The sequence below is a fragment of the Tyto alba genome, unplaced genomic scaffold (genome assembly GCF_018691265.1).
Source record: "Tyto alba isolate M040663 unplaced genomic scaffold, T.alba_DEE_v4.0 Super-Scaffold_21, whole genome shotgun sequence".
In the NCBI taxonomy this organism is placed as follows: domain Eukaryota; kingdom Metazoa; phylum Chordata; class Aves; order Strigiformes; family Tytonidae; genus Tyto; species Tyto alba.
Window position 1 is genome coordinate 20,623,036 of NW_024881295.1, and position 22,678 is coordinate 20,645,713.

Sequence of the window (22,678 nt, forward strand, 5' to 3'; positions counted from 1 at the left end):
CTGTCTGATCGACGTAGTTAAGGAAAAACGGCGAATGACACCTACAGAACGGAGGAGGGATGGTAACTGCAAGAGGTGATTAGGCTGTCAGGCCCCGCAAGACAGAAGAGAGATTTGTTAAGGCGGCCAAGGATATAAGGTTTGAAAATGGCTGAAGATGCTAAAGGGTGACTGCCATTTATATATTCATCAGCTCAAGAATTAACACAGCTGTCTGGGTTACCTTTTCTCTTGGGAAAGAATAATAAAAAAAAAAAAGAAATCTAAACGATGATGAAGAGTGAGAAAGCACAGAGGAAAACAAAACAGAACACACACAGATACCCTATAAGTATCAAACTCTTTATTGATTTATTTTTAAGAAACTACAGCAATATACATGATTACAGAATTATGAAGCACTGTAAAACAAAAGGAATTGAATGGCCTAGGTCCCAGCACTAACAACCTCACGCCCTTTCTTTTGTACCACCGTCACTCAGAAAAATCACATTATCTGAAAAGAAATAAAGAAAATTTAACCGTCAGGATTGTTTTGCCCTGTTGCCAGCCTGCACACCCACAGAGACAACCCATTTCTGTTAAAATAAGCTGCAGAGACCCGTATTTTGGAACAGAAAAGTTTCTGATAGTGTCCGATAGAGGGTTCTTGCTGTATCTCCCCAGAAAGCTGACAACTCAAGGTGACCAGGTACACTAGGAAACAGATGGGCCAAACCTGATGAAAAGCTGCTGAACAGTCAAAGGTACTAGAAACATTTTAAAAACACCGATTAATTCTTTGACTATTATCTCTATCAGAGATGGCTTATTTCCTTTTTCTTTTGTCATTTGCAAGATGCACTACCATGGCATCAGCCTATGGGACTACAGGAAGCTGGGATTTGATCAAGCCTCAGTAATTTCTAAAGCGCCTTGAGACTGGGGATATTGAACACAGAGTAAACCATTAGGATAAATACGAAAAGAAAAGATACTTCTCCCCTCTAGCTATTGATAAACAGCAACCTACAGCACTGCTAGCTGAACTGTTCACGCAAAGTTCGATTACTGTTGTTTTAAAGAAGCTACACAGCAGAAACATCAAGAATTGGGGTTAGATTTTTTTTTTTTCCTTCTCTGGCCCAATTTTTAAGATATACTTCTGTAACAGAAATTTTTGCTCTACTACCCAATTATTTTAGCCCTCTCTCAAAAACCACAAGATAGTGAAGATGAAGGATGCTCATCCTATTTAAAGGCTCAAGGAAAAAGCTGAGTTTCCGAGTTCTCTTCTTCATTACGTCTACCCAAGGGAGAAGTCTACGCCCTATGGGTTCTGTGCTCTTCTTATCACTGCTGGCTACCAGACTGAGGTCTTTCTAAATTCTCCATCAAGTTATGCCCACATAAAACATTTTTCCCAGAGGTCCTTAAAGTTGGTGAAGCCTCCAGTCTTAAACAGGAAGCAAAAAGTCCCTGCCAAACTGAGACGAAGCAACTAAACAAATTCTGCTTAGGAAAGGCATCTACCCGACGTGGCAGTACTACATACCTCTGTCCTCAAACACACAGTATCTACCTCCTGCACCAACTGGTTTGTGCGAGCAAATGATGCAACAGTTTGCAACTACATGCTCTCATCTGCTGTGTCTTCACAAGCAGTGCCAGAGGACATCTAGTGGCACAGCCTATTAATTCTCGCAAAAACCCCAAGTGGGGATAACTGAGGATGAAGACAAACCAAGCTCTGTTTCAAAGGTCCTCCGCTCCCTCTCCATTTTAAAAGGGCAAGGTAGGCCTCGCTATGTTGCTCCTTACCTGCTATAATCGTTGTAGCCTGTCGCCTCACATTGTTTTTATCTGTATATTCACCATAGTCTATCTTCCCTTCAACATAGAGTCGAGCACTGAAGAAAAAAAAAAAAATTATCAAGAATTTCGTTCTGGTCAGAGAACTGTACTGCTGCTTTCTCCTCTGTACCTGATTATGAACACACAGGCTTTTGCATCAGTTGTTTGTAGCAGGTCTGCTAACTTATTTTATGGCGCTTCTATCTTAGTACAGCTCCTGGTCACCGTAATTAATACATCAGTCTATTATCAAGGCATTGAATCCTCAACCACATTTGTTATTCACTTACCCCCTCTTCACATACTGATACGTAATATCCCTGAGGCCCGGTCTGAAGACAGAGATCCTGTGCCATGTTGTCTTCTGACTGATATCACCTAAGTTAAAGTTACATAAAAATAACAAAGTTAGATGCCAAATCCTCTTTTTGATGCAAGCCTCAGAAGTTAGTTTCAACATGCAGGTGTTCTCAAATTATGAAAAGCGATTTGAAAATGGAAGTATGTAGCAATCTTCCACTCCATACTAGAACTTCACATTCCACTCATCTGGGTCCAAATGAAAGTATCATGCAGATGCACACTTCAACCCAAATGATCGGTTTTCTTGGAAGCCAGTGCTCATACTAGATTTCGGATTTCTTTTTTTTGCCCCTCCTTACACACCCCACATTGAACAAAGTCAGAGAAAGAGAGACATCTGTAGCTGCAGACTGATGGAAGAATCAAAGAAAAAAAATCTCCCTTTTTCTGTTGTGTTTTTTTTTGTTGTTGTTGTTTTTGTTTTGTTTTGTTTGTTTGGGGTTTTTTTTGTTGTTAGTTTTGGGGGGTTTTTTTGTTTTTGGTTTTTTTTTGTTTTGTTTTGTTTTTTTTTCCCCTTGGAATACAAATAGGAGTATGGAACCTGATACACCTCTGGCACCCCCCAACAGTGAAAAACGGCCAACTCAGTGCTCTTTCCTCTCCTCCAGAGGAAGGTCGACAGGCAGATCTCTGTTCAGTACATGCTGCTGGGGACCAGTAAGAGACACACAAATGTGCCAGCATCTCTACTGACCTCGAAGGAACTTCCCTGCACCCAAGAGATTTACACGGCAGCCTGAAGACAAAGCAGGGTGCTACTGAACATGCAACGCAACCTCAGAACACAGCAGAAGCACGCTGCTCACTGCAGACTCACCTCCTTGGGTTACCTCACTTTCCCCCGTTCGCCACATCTCGTTGGTTGCAAGGGAAAATATGGTAACGGGATTTTTTCCCTCCACTTGCCTCATGATAGGGTCCTGTCCAACCCGACCAAGTAACTGAACACGATTCATGGCTGAAACGTCAGAGAGCAACAACACATACAGGTGAATTAGGATGCTTCCAATCATGGCAAGTCGTAAGTCAGCAGCTTTTGTCAAGAGCCAGAACAATGACTTTCTGCACCTCTCAACCGTTTCGCAAGCTCTTGTGACTTTTGGCTTCTTCGGGCCCTGCAGATGGTTGACTGTGCCTGTACTACTGTTATCACTGATGAATAAGCTCACTTAGAAATCTAAAGCTTCTTTATTCTTTCTGTTCATTTGTCTCCTTCACAGATGCATCCATATGTCACTTGAGACTATTGTGCATTTACTTACCTTGACTTTTATTTTTTTTATTGTGATAAAGCTATAGCATTACATTGTTTTGTCCTTAAAACAGTAACGTTCAAACAAAGTTACATTATTATAACCTCTCCTCTGAGCTAGAGGGTCACTAGTTTTGACAGAAGTACCAGGACTAAGTGGACACAATTTATTCCTTCTCCTTGTGCAAGGACAACCGGAGGAGGTCAGGGACTAGTAACCATGACAACAGCGTGCTCGATTCATTGCCACTTACAAAGCACGACTACCCGCCTTCGACGGGTTGTACTCCACATCAGGGATTTTTTTTCTTTCCCCCCCTTGTGCGCTGCTTGACTTGACAAAGACCAGACAGGAAGCTACTTAAGAGTCTGCTTCTTTGAAACAGCACATCCTTAGTTACTGCTTTCAGGAGTTATCATTCCACTCCGTTTCCCTCCTGGCATATTTCAGCCATTCTAAAACTGAGATCAAAACCACAAAGAGTGACAGCTAAGTTTCATCTCAGGAGCTACTTACATCTTTCGAGTACCAATGAGCTGACTGTATCAGACTCATGTCTTACAAACTGGCGAAGCACCTGAAGGAACAGACACATATTAGTTTTCAAGACACAACATATGAACAGTATTTGCGTGCCTTTACACCTTGTTTTCTGAACACTTAAGAGAGGTTTTGCAAATACATTCTTTTCTGGTGACTTATAGGGTAAGAAATCGCTCAGCTAAATGAAGCCAACAGGATTATTCAAAGAATATCGGGTTAAACTGGAGTTAAAAAGCTGCTTAGCAAGAAAGCATGCTACATTTCCAGCAATTATTTTTGGGACATGCAGTAACTACTGGTTTTGTGCAATTCATAATAGGACGGGGAAAAGTTTGAAGCAGAGGGATTGTTTAGTTGACTGGGCTTCAGTTTTTGCAAACAAAACCCACTTTTGATAGTTTCATCAATTTTCTGCTTCAATTGAGAGATTAACAAGATGTGCCCAAAATGTATGTCTAGCTACTGCCATAAGCTGTGTGATGCACTGACAACCCCTCATCCCCAAGCAAACAGCAAATCAAGGCCACAAAAACTGGAGCGCTGCAGCTAAACACAAGCGAGAAAAAGAAAAGGAACTGACTTGATGCTGGCACGTATCATGTCCTAGAAGAAAGGAGGAAACAAAAGCCCAGGAACACCTCTGCAAAAGGCCCACGCGCAGGAACTGCAAGAAAAACTCATCTCTTATAACGAGTGGTTGCAAAACTTAAAGGGAGGCAAGGCTGGCAGCCCAGCGGAGTTAAACTAGAGGAGATGCAGCTTGCAAAACAAAAGCTGTTTGGTGTGTCTGTAAGGTTCGTCGGTGCACACGCAGATCATCTAAGGCTCACTCCGGGCACAAATCACACCTTTTAATGCATCATTTTTTTTTTTCAACCGCTGAGTAACCACAGTCCAACATTGGCGCTCTTGTAGAGCACGAGTGCAAACAGAACCCCTCTCCTTCGCGGGTAGTGCCACGAACTTTTTGAGAAATGACAGAAATAATACCTGCGACCTGACAGGCCCATGGCACAATTCACACTTTTTTTTTTTTTTCCTTCCTTTTTTTTTTTTTTGATTTTTTTGCAGGAAGGGCAGGTCCCCGCGGGAGGCGGGGCCCGGGCTCGGCGGGCTCCGGCTGAGCGCTCCTGCGGGCCCCGCACGCTGTCAGGAGGAGCCGGCAGCCAAAAACCTGCACCCACCCACCCACCCACCCGCGATGATGAACTTACTGCGTGCCGAGAAACGCCCGGAGCCGCTTCTCCGTCCCGCGGCGGGGCGGCTTTTAGCAACCCCACACACACACACACACACACCCCACCGCCCTGCGGGCACCCCGGGGCCCAGCTCCCCCCGGGGGCGCCCCACGCGCCGCTCCCTCCGGGAACCGTTAAACCGTCACCCCCCCCGCCCCCCCCCACCGTCGTACCTGCCATGCCGGTCGCCGCAACATCCCGTCACCGCGCCTGCGGAGGGAAAAGCAGGGCTAAAGCAGCGCCGCGGGGGGGGGGGAAAGGTTTGTTTGTTTGTTTTAATTTTTTTTTTTTATTTTTTTTTTTACCACAAACAAACCCTCCCGGCCCCGCCGCACCTCTCCCGCCGCAATGCCCGCAGCCAACCGGAAACGGAAGGGAAGCGACGGGTCCTGCCTAAAAGAGGGTCCGGGGGGAAAGCGCGACGCGTTTCCCCCCGCCGGCGGTTCTGCTGGGGCCCCGGGGAGGGGGGGGGGGAAGGGAGAGGGCGGCGCACGGGCCTGTGGGGAGAGGGGCGGCAGCGGCGCGGCCTGGCGTGGGGCCTGCGCCTCCCACGGACACGCTGACCCCCCACGGGGGATTGGGGTCTCCCGAGTTCCGAAGGGGGGCGGGGAGGAAGAAAAAGGCACTCCGTCGTAGGTAAAAAGGATTAAAATCTTTATTTGCGCGTTTCGCTTCTTAAAGGGTAGTATCTAACAGTTTTAAAAACCGGCACTGTCCAACGCTTGAAAACAAAACTTCAGTTAAAACCCAAGAGTAATAACACGCTCTCCCTCATAACAGTACAACATCTGTGCCCACCTATCACAGCTAGACACACAGCCAGCAAGGATTCAGGAAATTACATTAAGCAGGGGGTTGAGATTGCCTAAATACATACACACTTCACATGGGCAACTCCAGGAAAAAAAAAAAAAAAAATACACACAACAACCTGACAAGGCGCACAAAAAGCCCTTGGTGATTTCCCTCCTCGTTGCCAAAAGGCCGCAGGCAGGCAGCTGCACCGCCCGTGGGGTGCTGGGGGGGAGGTGGGCACGCAGACCCACCACAGCCATTTCCCCCCCCAAGGCTTTAACCGAGTCCTTGCTGAGGGACAAAAGTCAGGCACCAGGGACTAGGTCTGCAAAAGCTTAACCACATCAGTTACATGATACTGTTGCTTGCTGTCACAAGGTGGGGAAGTTTTCCTTCCACAAGAAAAGGCCCCCTTAACTCAGTGTTCTCTTTGTCCTCAGCAAAACGCCACGCTAATTGCATCCCAATTCTACCGGACTGCTATGTAACCAGCCTGCCTCCTGGTGTGTAGATAAAAAAAAAAACACAAAACAACCAACCCAAAACCAACTACCTGTCTATCACAGTCTCTACCACCTCGTTTCTAAGATGACCCAGCTGTAGATGCTGTCTCCATGTACAGCCGTTGTCTCCCCTCTAAAGATATGCAGGTGGCCAAGTGTTAAGATCACAAAAACATCATCAGTAAAAACAGAGAGGGAAGCGAGTAGAGGAAATTCCATCCTTTCCCTCGTATGGCAAAGCTATTCTGAATCTAGAACAAGACCAGTTGCACGAGAACTTAAACAGGTAAGACTGAGGACAATCATCTCAAATCCCATGATCTGGCACTTGTAAGCTAGTCATTATTCCCTCAGCCAACATCTAAATCATAACTAATAAGGGAACCAAAAACCACGACAGGGAGAGCTAATATGGGGCACTGGTCTGTGCAAACCCTCTGCTTTCACAGGGCCATTCAGCCACCAAAGCTTTTTGGACAACACGGTGATTCAATAACCCAAAGTAAAGCTAAATGAGCGACAGCTCTTCCCTCCCACCAGGCGTTTGCTGCTCTGCTTAGAAGAGGTTTCAGACTCTTGCAACTTGGCACTTCCTAAGGGCTGGTCCTTCATGAGGGTCTGGGCAAGGCGGGCTGCTTTAAGTTCCCTGCAGAGGGGAGACGGAAGGAAGAGCAGAGGAAGAAAACCACATCACGCATGAATCCCCATCAGCTACAGAAGAAAACTATGAACAATCTTGCACGAGAAGGTTACTGCAGCACTCCAGCATTGCTGCAGAGTGATGACTTTTGACCCTAGAGAGTGACATGAAGATTACTGTAGGTTTCTCTAGAGTTTCTAATTGAGAACAGATCAGCTTGGAAGGTTTACCAAAGAAACTTATGCATCAGGTCAGCGCCACACACCTAGACTGGCACCAGTATGAGGAGTCCCTAGCTCAGTTTTTCCCCCGTTGTTTCAGATATTTGTCTTGGTGGGACTTCGATCGGTGCCACTCATGCAGCACAAATACCTGATGAAGGCACATGCTTATTTTCCATTGCCTTTTTTGCCCCCTGATACTTGCTGCTCTCCCCGAGCATACGCTCTCCTGCCTACATGGAAAACCTATTCCTCAGCTGACTGTTGCACTAAGCGGGGTGCTGGGGCACTTCCTAGATCCCAGCACCTCAAAACATTACTGTCAACAGCAGTGAGAGGGACCAAGGGGAAAGATGATGTCTGCCACCACCTGATACTCCTCTTCCTTCATCACTAGACCACTACCCCAGTGCAGTATCAATTCCTCACCTGCCCACTGGCTGCATATTGTGGCAGTATTTTCCATCACCAGTGGTTACAGTAAGCATGCAAGCTCCCTACTCTAACGTAGCTAACTCCTCAAAGCCAGAAGTGAACCACAGCTGCTCAGGCACCACAAGTCCCTGCTACAGCCCCGCCACCCTCCCAGCCCCACACACAGGAGCTGACTGGGGTTTTCTGCACATTGGGTCTCCCAGCACTACCACCCTACATTCAAGCCTGAGTGACCAGCACTTGTTGCACCCATGCCTCCTCCCCTTCGTGCCCAAGCCAGTCCTACCTTTCCAGCATGGCAGTCTTGCACTTCTCCACATTTAGTTGCTTCTGGAGCTGCACAGCTTTTCCACGTGAAGGACAGAGAACTGGATGTTTAGTAAGAGCCGTGGCAGAAGGTCTTTCCACTGGGTCAGGATGGATCATGAGCTAGAAAGTCAAAGGAGCTCAGTGTTTAACCCCTCTGTCACATGCCAACTGGAAAAGCCTCCATCCCGTCAGGACTACTTCCTCACCTTGAGGAGTTCAAGAAAGCAATGAGGAAGCTTCTGGGGGATCGGTGGGATATTGCCTTTGCGGATGTGGTGCCACATGGCCCCGTTGTGAGGCAGCGGTGCCGTGCCTGCCGCTAAAGCTACTGTGAGTGCCAGGGCAAAGATGTCTGCCTTCGGCAAATAGCAGTATTGCTGCAGAGAGAAGATAAACAGTTATAGAAAGGGAGCGTCTTGCCATACTGAACAACGGTGGGTTGGGATACCAGCTCAAAAAGAAACTGCCAAACAAGTATATGTATGGCACTGCCTTCACCATCCCAGTCAGCCATTTTCTCCTCTTCAGGATAAAAACCTCGATAGCAGGTGGTATTGGTAATTAATAGCACGTTGGCTTTCACCCAGTCACACGGAGCTTGCAGCTCACATTAGGATCACCGCAGCAAATCCAGAGCATGGCCTAAAATACGTGCACCTCCAGCCTTCACCACAAGGCAGTAAGCTAGCCATGCCCAACTCAAACTAAAGACTGCATGTGATATATTGACCCAACAGTTCCTAAATCCACTTCCAGCACAGAAAGGTAGTGTCGCTTAAATACCCAAGTCGATGAACACATCCAAGCTGGTTGTTACATACCGATTCCCTTTCTGTTCGCTGGCCAGAGTGGCAAAACTGTAGTCGGTTTAAGAGGTATGTTGTCCCTCCCACCCCTCCACACTACCCGTTCGGTGCTTGTAAAAGGTATTTGTCTGGGTGAATATATTCCTCAGTAATCACATCCAGCAGTTTAATCTCAGGTAGGTGTATAAACAAAATGCCTGCAAACTGATAAAGGCTTCATCCCATTCATCCCTCACAGGTAGAATAATGATAAAGTATGTTAAACACTTGCCTGACAATACCCATGCCTACACTATTCCTAATAAAACGTTAATTTTGTTGATTTCACACCCAGACCAGACACAAGAGAGAGGAGGTGAGGCAAGGAATATGCCAGTCCAATGATTTCACTACAGTTGATCCTCCCCCCACTCGCTCACCACCCTGTTCTCCCCACCGCCCCGCCAGCAGCCGTACCTCTTGCAGAATCTCATTGGCCAAAAACCGTCTGTCTCCTTCCTCCACCTGAGGGTTTGTTATTGACGTTACATGGCCAAGGTCACCTGAGACAAAGAACATGCAGCTAATGGAGCAAACTGAGGTAGATCTCCAGCAGTAAAAGCCTGCATTTTATAGGCACCGAGAGAGCAATCAGGAAATACTGAGTAGGAGAGCAAGCTTGCTCCTACCCAGAAATCTGAGCTGGGAAACAGGACTGTGTCATCCGTTTTGTATCCGGGTCTCTTCAGCCAGCAGGACAGAGCAGTATCGAGCAGTAATGAGCAGCCCTAATCTTAAATTGGTTACAAAGTGGGCTAAAACCTACCAATCTTATACACCACACCAGAAGATAACTCATCTTCGCTGTCACTCTCTTCCTGCCCAGCAGGGCCTGCAACTGCCAGCTTGTGACAGATGAAGATATTACCTGCAAGACAGTGAAGTTTAGCAGTGCTGTGGTATCGGTAGCCAGACAACTTCGTCGAAATCCCACCCGTCAAGCTAGCTAAGCCAGAGAAATTCTGCACATGCTTCCCACCCATTAGTCTGCGTTCTGCCCAGCTTGCATATTCAGTAATGCAGCTGGCAGAAGACAGTTGTATCTTGTGCGTACAATATCCCAGTGTAATCGATTTATCCACCCCTCCCTCTGCCCCCTGGCTAGAAGCAAGATTTTGGCAGGAAAGAGGAGCCCTGCTATAAGGACATAACTGCGTGACCGTGGGGCAGGGGGGGAGCATTGCCCTGGGGGTGCCCATCCTCAGCTGCAGAGAGGAAAAGCTTGTTGCTATTTTTTGTGGGAACTTAATCCCTCGGAGTAGGTACAATAAATATTCCCTTCTCACTCCGGCTCTCACATACAAAGGTCAAGTGTTGTGCAACAAGACAGCGGCAAATAAGGAAGTCCCCATCTTCATTAACAGCCCTACTTGCTCCACCAGTATGAAAGTGATTCCCATGAGCCTGGATTATGACTGTCATGAGACAGAAGTAAAATTCTGCCAACTGTATGAGAAGGCTCAGTTTTAGAGCAGCAGTAGTGGCAAGATTAAAAAAAAATAAAACAAAAAAACCACACAAGACTTTGACCTTTTAGGGCAAGATCCTCTTTCCTTTACAGCCCTGTAATAGGTCCAGTCAGAAGGACATATTGCAGGTTCTACCCTTGGAGGGTCACTTGGAGAACCCTCCACAAAAGAGGGGAGCACTATACTTACTGGGTTTGATATCCAGGTGCACAAGGCCAGAGTTGTGGATGTATTTTAGGCCCATGGATACTTGTAACAGTATTTCTTTAAGCTCTGCTTCTAGGAAATACTGGCCAAGCTTTTCATTTTCCAGCAGCACATCTTGGAGACTCCCACCTAGGTGAAAACAGTCAGTCCGAGACCTGGCAGATTTTATGGAGCAGCGTGTTTGAAATAGCTTAATAGAAACTATTGCCCACAGCACTTGCAGGCTTGTTAGTGACAAACCCCAACTGGACCAGCAATATACGCTCTAGTGATCCAACTTGAACATCTTCATTTGGCTTCAGCCTTCCCACTGCCTTGGAGCGCCCTGCCTCCTGCTTGCCAAGGGCTGAGCAACTGCAGCTCTGCCTACAGCACCAGAAGGGCTGATGTGGTAGCGATGCTGCTGCAAGTAAACAGTGGAAAAGTCAATTACTTTTCCCATGCTTACAGGCAGAGAGCAGGTATACGAATGGTGGAGCAAGGACATTAAGCTCCCGCTAGCAGGTTGTTGATTGGAGACTAGCATTTGATACACAAACAGGGTTTTGTGGGTCTCCATTAAAGCACTCCAGCTATTTCAGGACCAGCAAATACCATGGCCTCTCTCCCCGTCAGCCTACTTTTCACCACTTCTTTAGTCTGAGGTGTTCATCCACTACAATGCAAGCAATGCATCAACGCTGGAGCAACGACCACCACATTTCACGGTTACCTCCACCAGATCTGAAGTCGTTACTCCAGAGAGCTATCACCACTCATTATCGAGCCCCAGGACTGCAGCAGCAGTTGAAGGATGAGGGCTACGTGTTTGCCTTCAGCTCCTCTGGTAGCCGCTTTTCCAAAGTCTCCCAAACAGTGGTATGCCCAAGGGCAAACTCAAGTAGGAGCGCACCACTGTGCCTGTACCACCCCATTATTTAGCTCCATTCCTCTGCAACTGTGGAGCCCTTTCTTCCAGCCGAGATGCAAGGTGCTCTCATCCCAACCACGTAGCTACTCTTCAAATCACTACTCCCCTTCCTTAGGAAGGGTTTTTTTCCAAGATGTGTGGCACTTCATTGCTTTTGAGTCACTCATATCAGGTTTTACCCGGGCAGTCCCACATGCAGCTCTAGGCATTGACATGAGTAATACTTTTCCAGGCCAGCCGACAGAGAAACCCTTTTAAAATCCCCCCAATTTGAGGGTATTCACTACTTGTGAGACACTGGCACCATTCAGAGCTTTGTCTAAAGATTAGGAGCCCTTACTGGATTCTCCATGGAACCGCAGGGCCAGTGCAGTTTGCTCTGTTGTAAGCCAAAACACCCCATGTTTAAGTGCAAAAGAAGGCAAAGGCACTCACCCTGAGATCCCAGCATTTAACAACGTCACGGCTCTTACCGTTGCAGTGTTCATTTTGGATAATCATGTGATCGTCCTCTGCCCAGGCCGAGTAGTAGCGCACAACGTGGGGGTGGTGCCCAAGGACAGCGTGAGCGTAAACCTCGCGCAGTGCCAGCTGCCTAGAAGAAGGATGCACAGAAGAAGCAGTGGTGACAGTGCCAGGGTCCTGCTTGGGACCCCGAGAGGAGCCCTGGTTTGAGAAAGGGAAAGCAGAGGTACTGAGGACTTTCTCTTGTGTTTTGGCAAGACAAACCGGCTCGCACAGCTGCTAAAGCCAAACCCATCCCTGCTCAAATGTGCTGAGCAGCTATCCAAAAAAAAAAAAAAAAAAAAGTATCATTGAGCAAGACTTTTGTTAGGGACAAAGGCAGCTTTCAAAGAATCTGCTCACATCTGTATTGACCAGCTAGTGTTGTCCCGCATGCTAAAGCAGTGCTAGCTGTACAGCAGGGCAGGAACATACCACAAATTAACTATGGCAGTTGTTATTTTAAAGAGACTGGCTGCATAGACCCAAGGAGTTCAGGTAAGCTGTCCTCTCAGTCTGCAATGCACATGACTTCTTCCCTTTCTCAGACATTTATATCCAATAGTTCTAAAGTGGTAACTTCCCCCACTCTCCCAACTGTTACTTGGGAGTGCAACAGCAGCCAGTTTTTGCTCATGCCACCCCTCAGATACCTTTAGATCCACACTCCCTCCTTCCCTATCACACCTCTCGAGAACATGCCCATCATTTCAACTGTCAGTTTCCAACTAGCACACTCACTCATCCGAGGATCCTGCCAGAGGCCTTTTGGAGCGTTTGATGGCATAAACACATCCATCTAGGCGTTTGATGCACTTGTAGACAGAGCCAAATTCCCCCACACCAATTTTTTCTAGTTCCAGGAACTCCTTCTTGTAGCGGGAAACCATATTGCTCTCTTTCAGAGGACATCTCTACAAGGTCACAAAACCAAAGACAAGTATGAGTTGGAAAACTTAGATAACAACATCTGTCATGTTTTTAAAACTGTTGTAGCACTCCCTCTCACACAGCACCCGTGTCGCTCCCTCTCCCATTCCATATGTTCATGCAGGCATGTGTGCAGGTGTGCTGCCAGGTCTTCTTGAAACACTACCTTTCACTTAGGCACGTTGCGTTTTTTTCTGACCACCTAACAAAGGCCATCTTGGCCTGGTTTGGCCAAGGTTTTGGGGTTTTTTTGTGGTTGGTTTTTTTTTGTTTGTTTGGGTTTTTTTTTGTTTTTTTTTTTTAAATCATGACTTGCTAGCCGTAGAGGTACAAATTGCAGCTAAGGAGAAGGGTAGCCTAGCTGACTGTATGTGCCCAAGCCTCCTTGGGTTACTACCCTCACATCTCTTCTTTTGGCAGCCCTGCCCAGTTCCTAGACCCACGGCTGATGGAGTCAGTCAGGGATGACCAGCAGGCAACAGCAAAATACTTGTCTTCTGCCCAGCTACTGCAGACTTAAGACATGTTACCAGCCCTGGTAGGTAGAAGTCCAGTACCTCCGAATTAGCCAGACTCCTGTACTGGAGTTGTGCTTAAATAAGAGCTACTGCCTATTTTGAGCTCAGGAGAGAAGCTTGGTGTAGCGACTTAATGTGGACCCAGCTATGCAAGAACCGCTTTACTCTGACAGCTAAGGTTGCCTGCAGCAAGGACATTCTGGATCAGTTCAGACTCTCATCAGGTTTGAAGTGCCAGCTGTTAACTAATGGCAGATTAGCAGGTCTCGGTGTATCTGTTTGTATTCCCAGGGATTTTTTCACTGGGAGCCCCTTTTCTACAAAGGGCTGAAAGCCTGCAGAACAGCTGGAACATCGTTATTGCTACAGGAATAGTCACTAGAGAAATAGGAGCTGCTGGTACTGTTTGTAGAGTGATGCCTATTGGCAGGAGATAAGTAAATAAGAGATAAGCAGTGGAGCATGAAGTGAACAAGAGAGTGGGCTAAGTGATTTTTCTTCATCTTCCTGCATCCCTTACAGTGGCTCATATTGCACAGTGGTTTCCACAGAAACCGCTGCTGTGATTGCTGTAGTATATGGTATATGACCTTAAAAGGTGGTGGTAAAGAATTGGTCCTCACAGCCAGTAAGAAGCGGCCTATATGAAACAGAAGTCCTTCACAACCAATTGTATTTCATAAGGCAGTTAAATTTTACAGAATCTTAACATGCTCAGGGAAAGATACCTCCTAGTACACAATTTTATATCTAGGTTACATACTCGGTCTAAATCGGCCCTCAAGCCAAATAATACTTTGCTAAGTCAGAAGTTATCTGAGGCTTTCTTCTAAGGAAGAGAATAATTGTGGTAGCCCCTGATCTTACCTGCTAGCAGATTTATTGTGCAGCTGTAGTTTTAACATGAAGACCGGTTTTTCTGCAATACCAGTCTCCTTGGCTAGAGGGTACTATTATTCTTCCAGTAAACCTAATGATTTCACAATTACAATGAACAATTCTACCTACTTGCACAAGACAAGACACTTCCTTCAAGGTGCTGCTCAGGAAAACTGGGATTTTTACCTCACCTGAGTGCACATACGTAATTTGGGCTTGGCTTGCTTTCCAGAAACCTGCAAGATGAGCGGCTTCCCCCCAGATAAAACGGGGAAGGAAGAAGGCAGCTGTGGGACACAGGTCCCCACACCAGCTGCCCATCCCCGCCAGCACAGCTACACGAGACCTCACCCCCTGCCCGGTGCAGCCAGGCCACCACACACCACTGCTGGGGTTTGCCAGCAAAGCCCAGACATCGGCAACGGCAAGAAAACTTGGGTTTGTGTTTGAAGACTGTGTTTGCTGTCCTGTAGTTAGACAAGCGGTGGTGGGGCCTTCCCTTAGACCCCAGGGGGCACACAGACACCCCCCAGCTGGATGCTTTCCTGCTAAAGCCGAGTACAGCACTTACTGCCTGGCTTCAGAAGTTTGCCATCGTGACTGCTGCAACTGAAACTGTCCTCAGTACTTATCAGAGCCCTCCAGCTCAGCCTGGCTTTGCAGCACAGGTCCATACATTATTTGCAATATAGAAGCCCTGTTACATTCACATCTAAAGATGCTTAGTACACTGATTCACAGGAACAGCAATACACCTGCTTGTTCAAACCACAAAAGTACAGTCACCATTTCTGCTAACTCAATAATACAGTAATACTCTTCCCGCTAAAGAACCCAAATTATACTTCCTAGAAAGACCTCCTGGCCAAAAATCAATGACCTTTAGGATTACTTGTCAAAGTTTCAGATCGGCTTTAGTACAAGTTTTCTTTACAGATAGGAACTATTTGAGTCTGTGGTCTCAAACAAATATTAACACAAAACAGCCAGCGTGAAATTATTCTGTCATAGGCATTCATCCTCTGTCATGATGCCATGATTTATACTCCAAAAGCAGAATAAATTTCATCAAGCACCAAACCTTTAAAAAGCATCTTATTCTCTCTGTGGGGGAAACACACAGACACTCACTTTTGTAGGTAGCTGCTGTTGCATCTCGTTTCTCAGATCAGGATCCCTCCTACAACAGAAGTTTAGGAAAGTCTGGATGTAGCATTTCAGTGCAGCAATCCAACCGAGATTTGAAATGAAAACATTTTTCAAAAGAATCTCCAAACCTTGCTTCACAGTTTAATTAAAGATGTATTTTGCAGAGTGTTAATACACAATGAGTTTCTAACTAATGCCTTAAAGATTGTTGCCCCAGGCTAGGAAGTCTTTGTTTCCATTTAGAAAGCTTCCACATACCATCCTCACTACTGCCCACAGGACAGAGTGGCATCGGGCAGGGGCATCATCCCCCTGGCCACCTCATTACTGGTGAATCTACGTGGGAGATGACCTGGCACAACAGGCTCCTAGCGAAGAAAACTGCTCCACTGTGCTCTCACAGGGGGATACCCAGCTGAGCATGTTACAGCTGGGGCTATGAAAGCAGCTGAACATCAAGTGTACAGGTGTTCAACTAAGTTTGTGTCTTGGTTAACCCGGAACAGATCCAGAACTTCTGCAGGTCAACAGTAGCCTGCACCCATCTTGAGAGCTGTATTACATGCAAGCATGCGTGTAATTCCTTCCAAGTTGCAGGTATGTGCATAACTGACCAAGCTCCACTCTACCCATGGTCAAGAAAGAAAGAGATACAATTTTGTCCTACAGCCAGAGTGTTCAACTTAGCTGTTGATCCTTCACATTTCTGAAAAAAGGAAATGATTGATTTTATTTCTATTTCTATTACCTTTGTATGTCTGCTAATGTTTGCTTTGTACCAAGGAATACTACAGAAGTGAATGATTCATTGTTAGCAAATAAGTAATGCCGGAAACATTTAGTACCTGGACTTATCTCCTTCAAACAGTCTCCTTCCAGCCTATTATTTAAGAGTAGTTCACTTACAGTTCTCTGGTCCTCCGCTTGCCATTAAGAGGAAAGAGCATTTGTCGATACGACTCTGGTGTAAAGGGATTAATGTTGACAAGAGAAGCTTGGGTAGCATCATCGAAGTCAGCATCAGGAGTAGATCTCAGATGTCGGAAGCCTTTGGGTGGGACCTTTGTCCCAGGTGAAGGAAAAGCTGTCTTTGATAACAGGCTCTGTATTGAGAAGAAAAAAAAAAAAAAAAAAAAGAGGTGGCAGATAAGCCAGCAAAATGTTTTTGTTCCTGCTATGTCAGAATAAAATCTCTGCTCTCCTGCAAATCAAGAACTCGGCTCCCTTCCTCAGGATAGATGAATCATTAAAACCCCACATCCCTAATTTAATCTTAACTGGGTTTTTTTTTGCTCCTTCCAAAAAGGTATTACATTCTTCACTAAGCCTTTTCAGACTCTCCCCTGCTCACGTGGGTGAGGCCTGCAGAGCCATTTTGGCAAGCACAGTCCTCAAGAGGAGCCAGCTGCTCATCTTTCCTACCTACAGACACAGAAATTGCATCAAATGCTGCGTTAGCGTGGAAGACCCAGTTCACACATTTCCTTTTGGTTCCCCAGTAATAAGTGGCATTAGTATAGGTAGAAATACTTTTACATGGCTACTAGCAAAGCGACCAGAAGAAAACAGAGTTTCAGAAGTCTAAGTTCAGAAGGAACACATGGATTTTCCGTAGCTCAGTTTCCCACAGAAGACAGGCCACTGAATTTCACCTTATAGTCCAAAACCTTGAGCTGAGTAAAGCCTGACTTCAGAGAAACATCCAGTCTTGATCTGAAGACAGAGAAATCCGCTTATTTTCTGTGATTTGACCCCTTCAGTAACCATTAGCTTTTTGAAATATAAGTTCGGTTTTGACTTGTTTCAGCCTTAAGAGTGGTGTAAGGTCTCAAGAGGTTAACATGTCTATTTCTTCTAGTTAAAAGGCCTTCAGGAACCCAGAACTCCCCCCGTCATGACGATCAAGGTACTTCTATATCTTTTTGATCCAACAGCAGTCTCACTCAGGAGTAAAGATATGTTTCCAGGATCGTATCTAGAGTTCCTCCCTTCTCTCATTGAAAGTTTTGGAGGATAAAAAACCCCTAGAGCTGCACGCCGTAGCCTGCATTCACTTAGTTGATGCTGGATTGATGCTAATCGACTCATGGATACAGCTACTTCTGGGACATCCCTCTGTTTCTATACTGTACTTGGAAGTTCAGCAGCTGGTTTCATATGACCCTGAAAGTGCTTCTTGATCACTTTCTCAAGCTCTGGGGTGCACCTCCGTGTTTTTAGATAGAAAAGTTCTGCATCTGTATGTATTAAAAGCAGTATACGTCCAAACCCAATTTACCCAGCAGCCTAGAAGCTTTGTAGAAGTGTGGCTATGTTCTAGTCTACCCACAAGTCAGGAAAGGGATTTAAAATACCATTGCAGCCTGCTGTTGTATGCATGCAATTCCCATCTGCTCTACTAGGGCTCTATTTCGTAATCAAGCAGACTTGTCTCCTGTAACATCATCTGAGAGTAGCTGCTGCCATACAGTATAAGGCAGATACCATAACTAGCTCTAGCAATGTGTTCCAGGAGTGGGTAAGTCTACAAAATACAATCACCTGCCTCCTCTGCCACACATCCTGACTGGGGCTCCAGTGCTCATCTGTCTGTAGTTAGATGTGGCTCTGCTCTTACCCTTTCTGTCACCTCCAGATGGTCCAAGAGCAATGCTCCCAGCCTTATTTATAAGCAGATTTAGGCCCCTCACAGCACGCCTGGAAACCAAGACCTTTCTCACAGAAGACAGCCAATGAAAAGAAATTGTTTATTTAGTACAATTGCTGCTCAACGGGCTACAAGGTGACAAACCACAGGCAGCATGTCTTGAAGCATTCAGCCAACACGTAATCTACACAAGAGCACACAGTGAAAGCAGCCTACATTACACCAGTGGCCCATGTGGCCTGAAAGAAATTCTAGACCTCTCACCTATTTTCAGATGAGATTCAGGGAGATTTCTTATAAAGGGTCACTGCAGGAAATTCTTGGAATGACGCCATTTATGGCCCCTTTCCACTAGAGAGTGGCAGGCCATTCCTCAGTAAATACGGCCATACAGTTGGTTATATGTGGCTAGAGGATCATTCTTCTCTCCACAGCATCAGAAGTCAAATACCAGCTCAGAAGTACTAAAAAGACTGATCTTCTGTGTACCACTTAAGCAAAGGAGAAACCAGTCTATCAGTAGAGCTGCAATATTGAGAGATCTGAAAGAACATTTCATTGCAAGTCTTGAATGCTAGAAACCAGTGCACACTACAGAAGTTATCTAGGAACAGAGAAGCTGGCACCAAGTCTCCACTTGTGCTTACAGAAAACAAAAAGCAGTTGTATGACATTCTATACATGAAGTTTCACAGAGAGTAGGGATCATTCTCCCAAGAAACTAGCTCAGTAGATAAGTTACATTTTAAGACAGTGACACAGAGGAAGACAGACTAACCTTCTTCCACAAGCACGTGCTGATTTGCTACCCTGAGAACAAAGTCCTGCTTTCCCCATATTCACTGAGCAGCTCAGTTTCACACAAAAACAGAATCAATATCACCGGCCAAGAAGCTTCTTGGAGGCCATACAAATTTGTCAGACAAAGCCTACCCCAGCCACAATGCCATTTCCAACTTTCAAGAGAAAACTCACTTGGTTCGAAAACGTGCTGAACAGAGCAGACAGGGAAGCTGCCTCTCTCCAAGCTCCCACTGGAATGACAAGCTTTTTGAAGAGAGTTGCATTTATCCCTCTGGGAGCCCAGTGCCTACTTGCTACAGAGATACTACAGAAGTCCACTCCCCTGAGCAGAGTGTGAGGAGCACATGGGCAGCCAAGGCACATGGTTGATGTTTTTCTTTTTTTTTTTTTTTTAAAGTCAGACTGACTCAATGCCAACTAATTGGTTTTAACAACAGCTTGGAAAGAGTCAAGACCCTTGCTCCCACACCCAGGTTTCTATTCACACCCACAGAAAAAATCCTTCCATAACTAAGGAGCTCATGGTCCAGGTTTTTAAGGGAAGAGTAGGAGCTAACAACAGTAACATTGAAAAAAATGCTTCCCACAGGGCTAACAACAGATCCCCTCCCCATCCGTGCAGCGATGCCCCAGCAACACCCCAGACCTTGCCCGCTCAGGTATAAAGGAGAAACAGGCCATTACCTTGGGAGTGTGGGGGGTGTCACATAGCTGCAGCTTTTTCCAGGTGATGTGCAGTGGTGTCTCAGCATTACCCCAGTTCTTGCTCACAGTTGGAGAAGACTTCAGGGTGGGGCTCACCCAGGCTTTTGTCTTGTTCAAGAAGATCTCACCAAGTTTTCTCTGAGGGGTTGCTGGCAGAGGACTGCTCCCTTGCCACTTCTGGAACTCAGAGCTCCTGGGGGGGCTCGAGCTCAGGGCATCCTCTTCATTTACACTTCTGTCTTCGCTGTCTTCGCCACAGCTAGAAAAATCCAGTCGCTGAATGAATTCATCGCTGTTGTCCCAGTCATCCATTTCACCATATGAAACAGGTATGGCCGATCCTGGCCTGCTTTGTCAGAGAGAAGGGCGGAGAGACAGACAGAAATTGCTATTTACACAGGCAGATGAACCACTCTTCGGTGTATTCCTTACCAAAGGCATCAGCTCTAATCACCACATGTACTTCCCCACCCTGAACCCCCCCCACACAGAAGCAGGTGGCTTTGGTTAACAAAGAACATCCCAGAATTAGCAAATATAAATCCATTCAATTACTGTTCACGTAATAGCAACAGTCTGCTTTTCACCTTGCTAGTGCAAGTCAGATACAACTTCTGAGCAACCTATTAATCCTCCAAGGCAACTTCTCCACCCACTAGTATTTCACCCACTACTCTCATCACCCATAGAAAGAGAACAACCAAATCCTAAAGCACAACACGTCACCTGCCTCTCCTCATCCATTTCTACCTTCAACATCTCAACCAAAGCAAAAGAACCCACGCTACATACCGCTGTAAAAGCAGAGGGTGCCCCAAGCTGCTACCAGACACCCTACAGACCCTGCTCCTGCCCTGGCACATTTATAACCACCCCACACACCTGGGCCGTTGCTAATGGGAAACATCTGGGACTCGGCAGCACACGTGCAGGGTTGCCTGTGCCTAGGAAAGCTGGTGGCTGAGGGATTTTGCTGTGGATGTGGATTTGCTGCGCCTGCAACCAGCTCTGCAGGGAGCCAGGGCTCCCTCTGAATCATCTTGCTTCTGCACCCTCTTCCCTCCTCCCAGGGCCTACGGGGAGGTGATGTTTGCTGACAGCCAGTCCGCTCCACGTTAATCCCATCAGAGATCCAGTCTTTGTGGGCTTTGCTTGTATCAGTGATTAGTCTTGTGATGAGGCCCTGTTCTTCCTTAAGTCCGAGTTTCACTGCTTGCATTTAGATGTGTGTTAGTTTAGGCAAGCGTCGCAGCCTGCACAGAGAGGTTAGTAGCCTAATTTCTAACGCGCTAGACTTCGGGGGAGAGCTAGGGGCCATACAGAAGTCTTTGAAGGGGTTCCCATCTTGAGGTTCCGAGGGAGAGGAGGGAGAAGCTGGCTGCCTTGGTGAAGGCAGCCCTGCAGGTGAGCTTGCTCTGCTGTCTCCTCTCACTGTGCCTCTGTAAAAACCAGGGATCTTGCTGTGCCTTTGTGAGCCTGCGTTTCAAAGAGGGTCCAGAGTGAGCTTTAACTAACTGGGAATGAGGTTACGGCAGCCTTTCTTCTTAGCATCGAGGAGAGCTGCTAGAAGGACGTGCAGAAATTGGAAGTGAGTGGCCGCAGCCCGGAGGAACTGGGGGGTTGTCCGAACTGACGTGTGCTTTCCCGTGCGTGCGTCGAGGGCAATTCCCACCAGAAAATAAAGGCACTTGTTGATCTGAGCTCACTCAGCCCTCTCATCTGATCTTTGAATGAAAAGTAGGGCCATACAGGTCTCTGAAGTTGCCTGTTAAGATTGGGACTAGCAATTCATTTGATGCAAGCCACCGAGGCTGTATTAGGAGGCCATGCCAGGAACTCAGTATTGGTTTTACTGAGGTTGTAGTGGTTTGTTTTTTTGGTTTGTTTTTTTTTTTTTTTTTTCCAGGCACAGAGCCTGCTGCTGCTGTGCCCGGGCTCTGCTCCCCTGCAACGCAGCCGCTGAGGCCCAAAAGCCGGGGAGTGCCGGCGCTGGCTGCTTTCTGCTGTGAAAAGCCGACTCGGCAGCATCTGGCCGGCTGAGATCCCGTGACAGGATCACTTCAGTACCGCTGTGATCTGGCTGTATTCATCAGATCGTTGGTAATTGGAGCTTTGGATCGGAAAGTTTTATTTTGAATCTGAAGAAGTAATGCTTTTAGTCCCCATAACTACATTTTGATCAGTAACTCAGCAACGAAACTCTGTCAGATGACAGTTTTCAATCCTGTCTGAAACATTTATTTTTTATTATTTTTTATTTTTTCATCAGGTTTTATAGGTAGTATCCATTTTTCTCGGGAGGAATGTGATATGTAAGTGAGAAAAGTTGGACTTGCTGTATAAGGAGGCCCAACTTGTTTATCCTGCATCTTCTAATGAACAGCCACCACATTTTCATTTCATATTTTTTCTGGAGGACTACTCAAAGATTTGACGGCACTTTTCTTAGCCCTTGGATGAAGGGAAAATGTGTTCATTTTCTTCTGAAGGAGAGGGGTTTTTTTCTCTTAAAATCATCAGATCCTCTCTTGGCCTAGGTCTTTTTGATTTTGGTGAAATAATAAAGTAGAAAACGTGGCCTTTGATTTTTGCACGTGTCCAACAAACTGTGTGCTCTCAGCAGGCCCAGACCGCTGGCCAAAGCAAGTGTAAAGAGCTCTGGTGCCACCGGGTCTCTTGTCCCATGAGAGATTTTTCCCCCAAAGCCAAGAGCTCGGAGGGTGATGACATTTCACAGATCTCAGAGCCGGCGCTGGCAGCCTCTGCTCCCCGTCACGGGCTGCCCTCCCCGCTGCGTCCCCTCCCTTGTGCCGGGGCGACGCCGGTGCAGCCGCACGGCAAAGGGGACCAGGAGCGGCTCAGCACCACAAACAGCCCACGCGGGTGGCCGAGGAATTTTTTATTTGGGATTTCTTTCCCTTGCCTAGATCGCTGGGGGACAGGCTGACATTCGTGCCAGCACCACTGTGGGGGGTGGA

At 46.6% G+C, this 22,678-nt stretch overlaps 1 protein-coding gene across 8 annotated transcripts in view; it reads right to left on the reverse strand.

Annotated features, from left to right (window-relative positions):
* Nucleotides 1–321: 321 nt before the first annotated feature.
* Nucleotides 322–22,678, reverse strand: part of LOC104366393 (WEE2 oocyte meiosis inhibiting kinase) — a 29,889-nt gene continuing 7,532 nt past the window's right edge. Inside the window, exons 2-18 of one of the 8 annotated variants that reach the window (XM_042795513.1) lie at nt 19,680–20,046; nt 16,451–16,647; nt 15,527–15,575; nt 12,810–12,982; nt 12,038–12,159; nt 10,637–10,783; nt 9,745–9,846; nt 9,396–9,481; nt 8,340–8,510; nt 8,111–8,253; nt 5,404–5,440; nt 4,573–4,656; nt 3,966–4,026; nt 3,014–3,154; nt 2,124–2,211; nt 1,801–1,889; nt 322–496 (exon numbers count right to left, since the gene is read on the reverse strand). In XM_042795513.1, coding sequence (XP_042651447.1) covers nt 450–496; nt 1,801–1,889; nt 2,124–2,211; nt 3,014–3,154; nt 3,966–4,026; nt 4,573–4,656; nt 5,404–5,440; nt 8,111–8,253; nt 8,340–8,510; nt 9,396–9,481; nt 9,745–9,846; nt 10,637–10,783; nt 12,038–12,159; nt 12,810–12,982; nt 15,527–15,575; nt 16,451–16,647; nt 19,680–20,012 — 2,070 coding nt within the window. In that variant the 5' untranslated portion in view covers nt 20,013–20,046 and the 3' untranslated portion in view covers nt 322–449. Of the gene's footprint in view, nt 497–1,800; nt 1,890–2,123; nt 2,212–3,013; nt 3,155–3,965; nt 4,027–4,572; nt 4,657–5,403; nt 5,535–5,565; nt 5,650–5,863; nt 7,175–8,110; nt 8,254–8,339; nt 8,511–9,395; nt 9,482–9,744; nt 9,847–10,636; nt 10,784–12,037; nt 12,160–12,809; nt 12,983–15,526; nt 15,576–16,450; nt 16,648–19,679; nt 20,047–22,678 lie in introns of those variants that run through there. The other 7 variants (XM_042795514.1, XM_042795515.1, XM_032986371.2 and 4 more) reach the window with 7 other exon arrangements.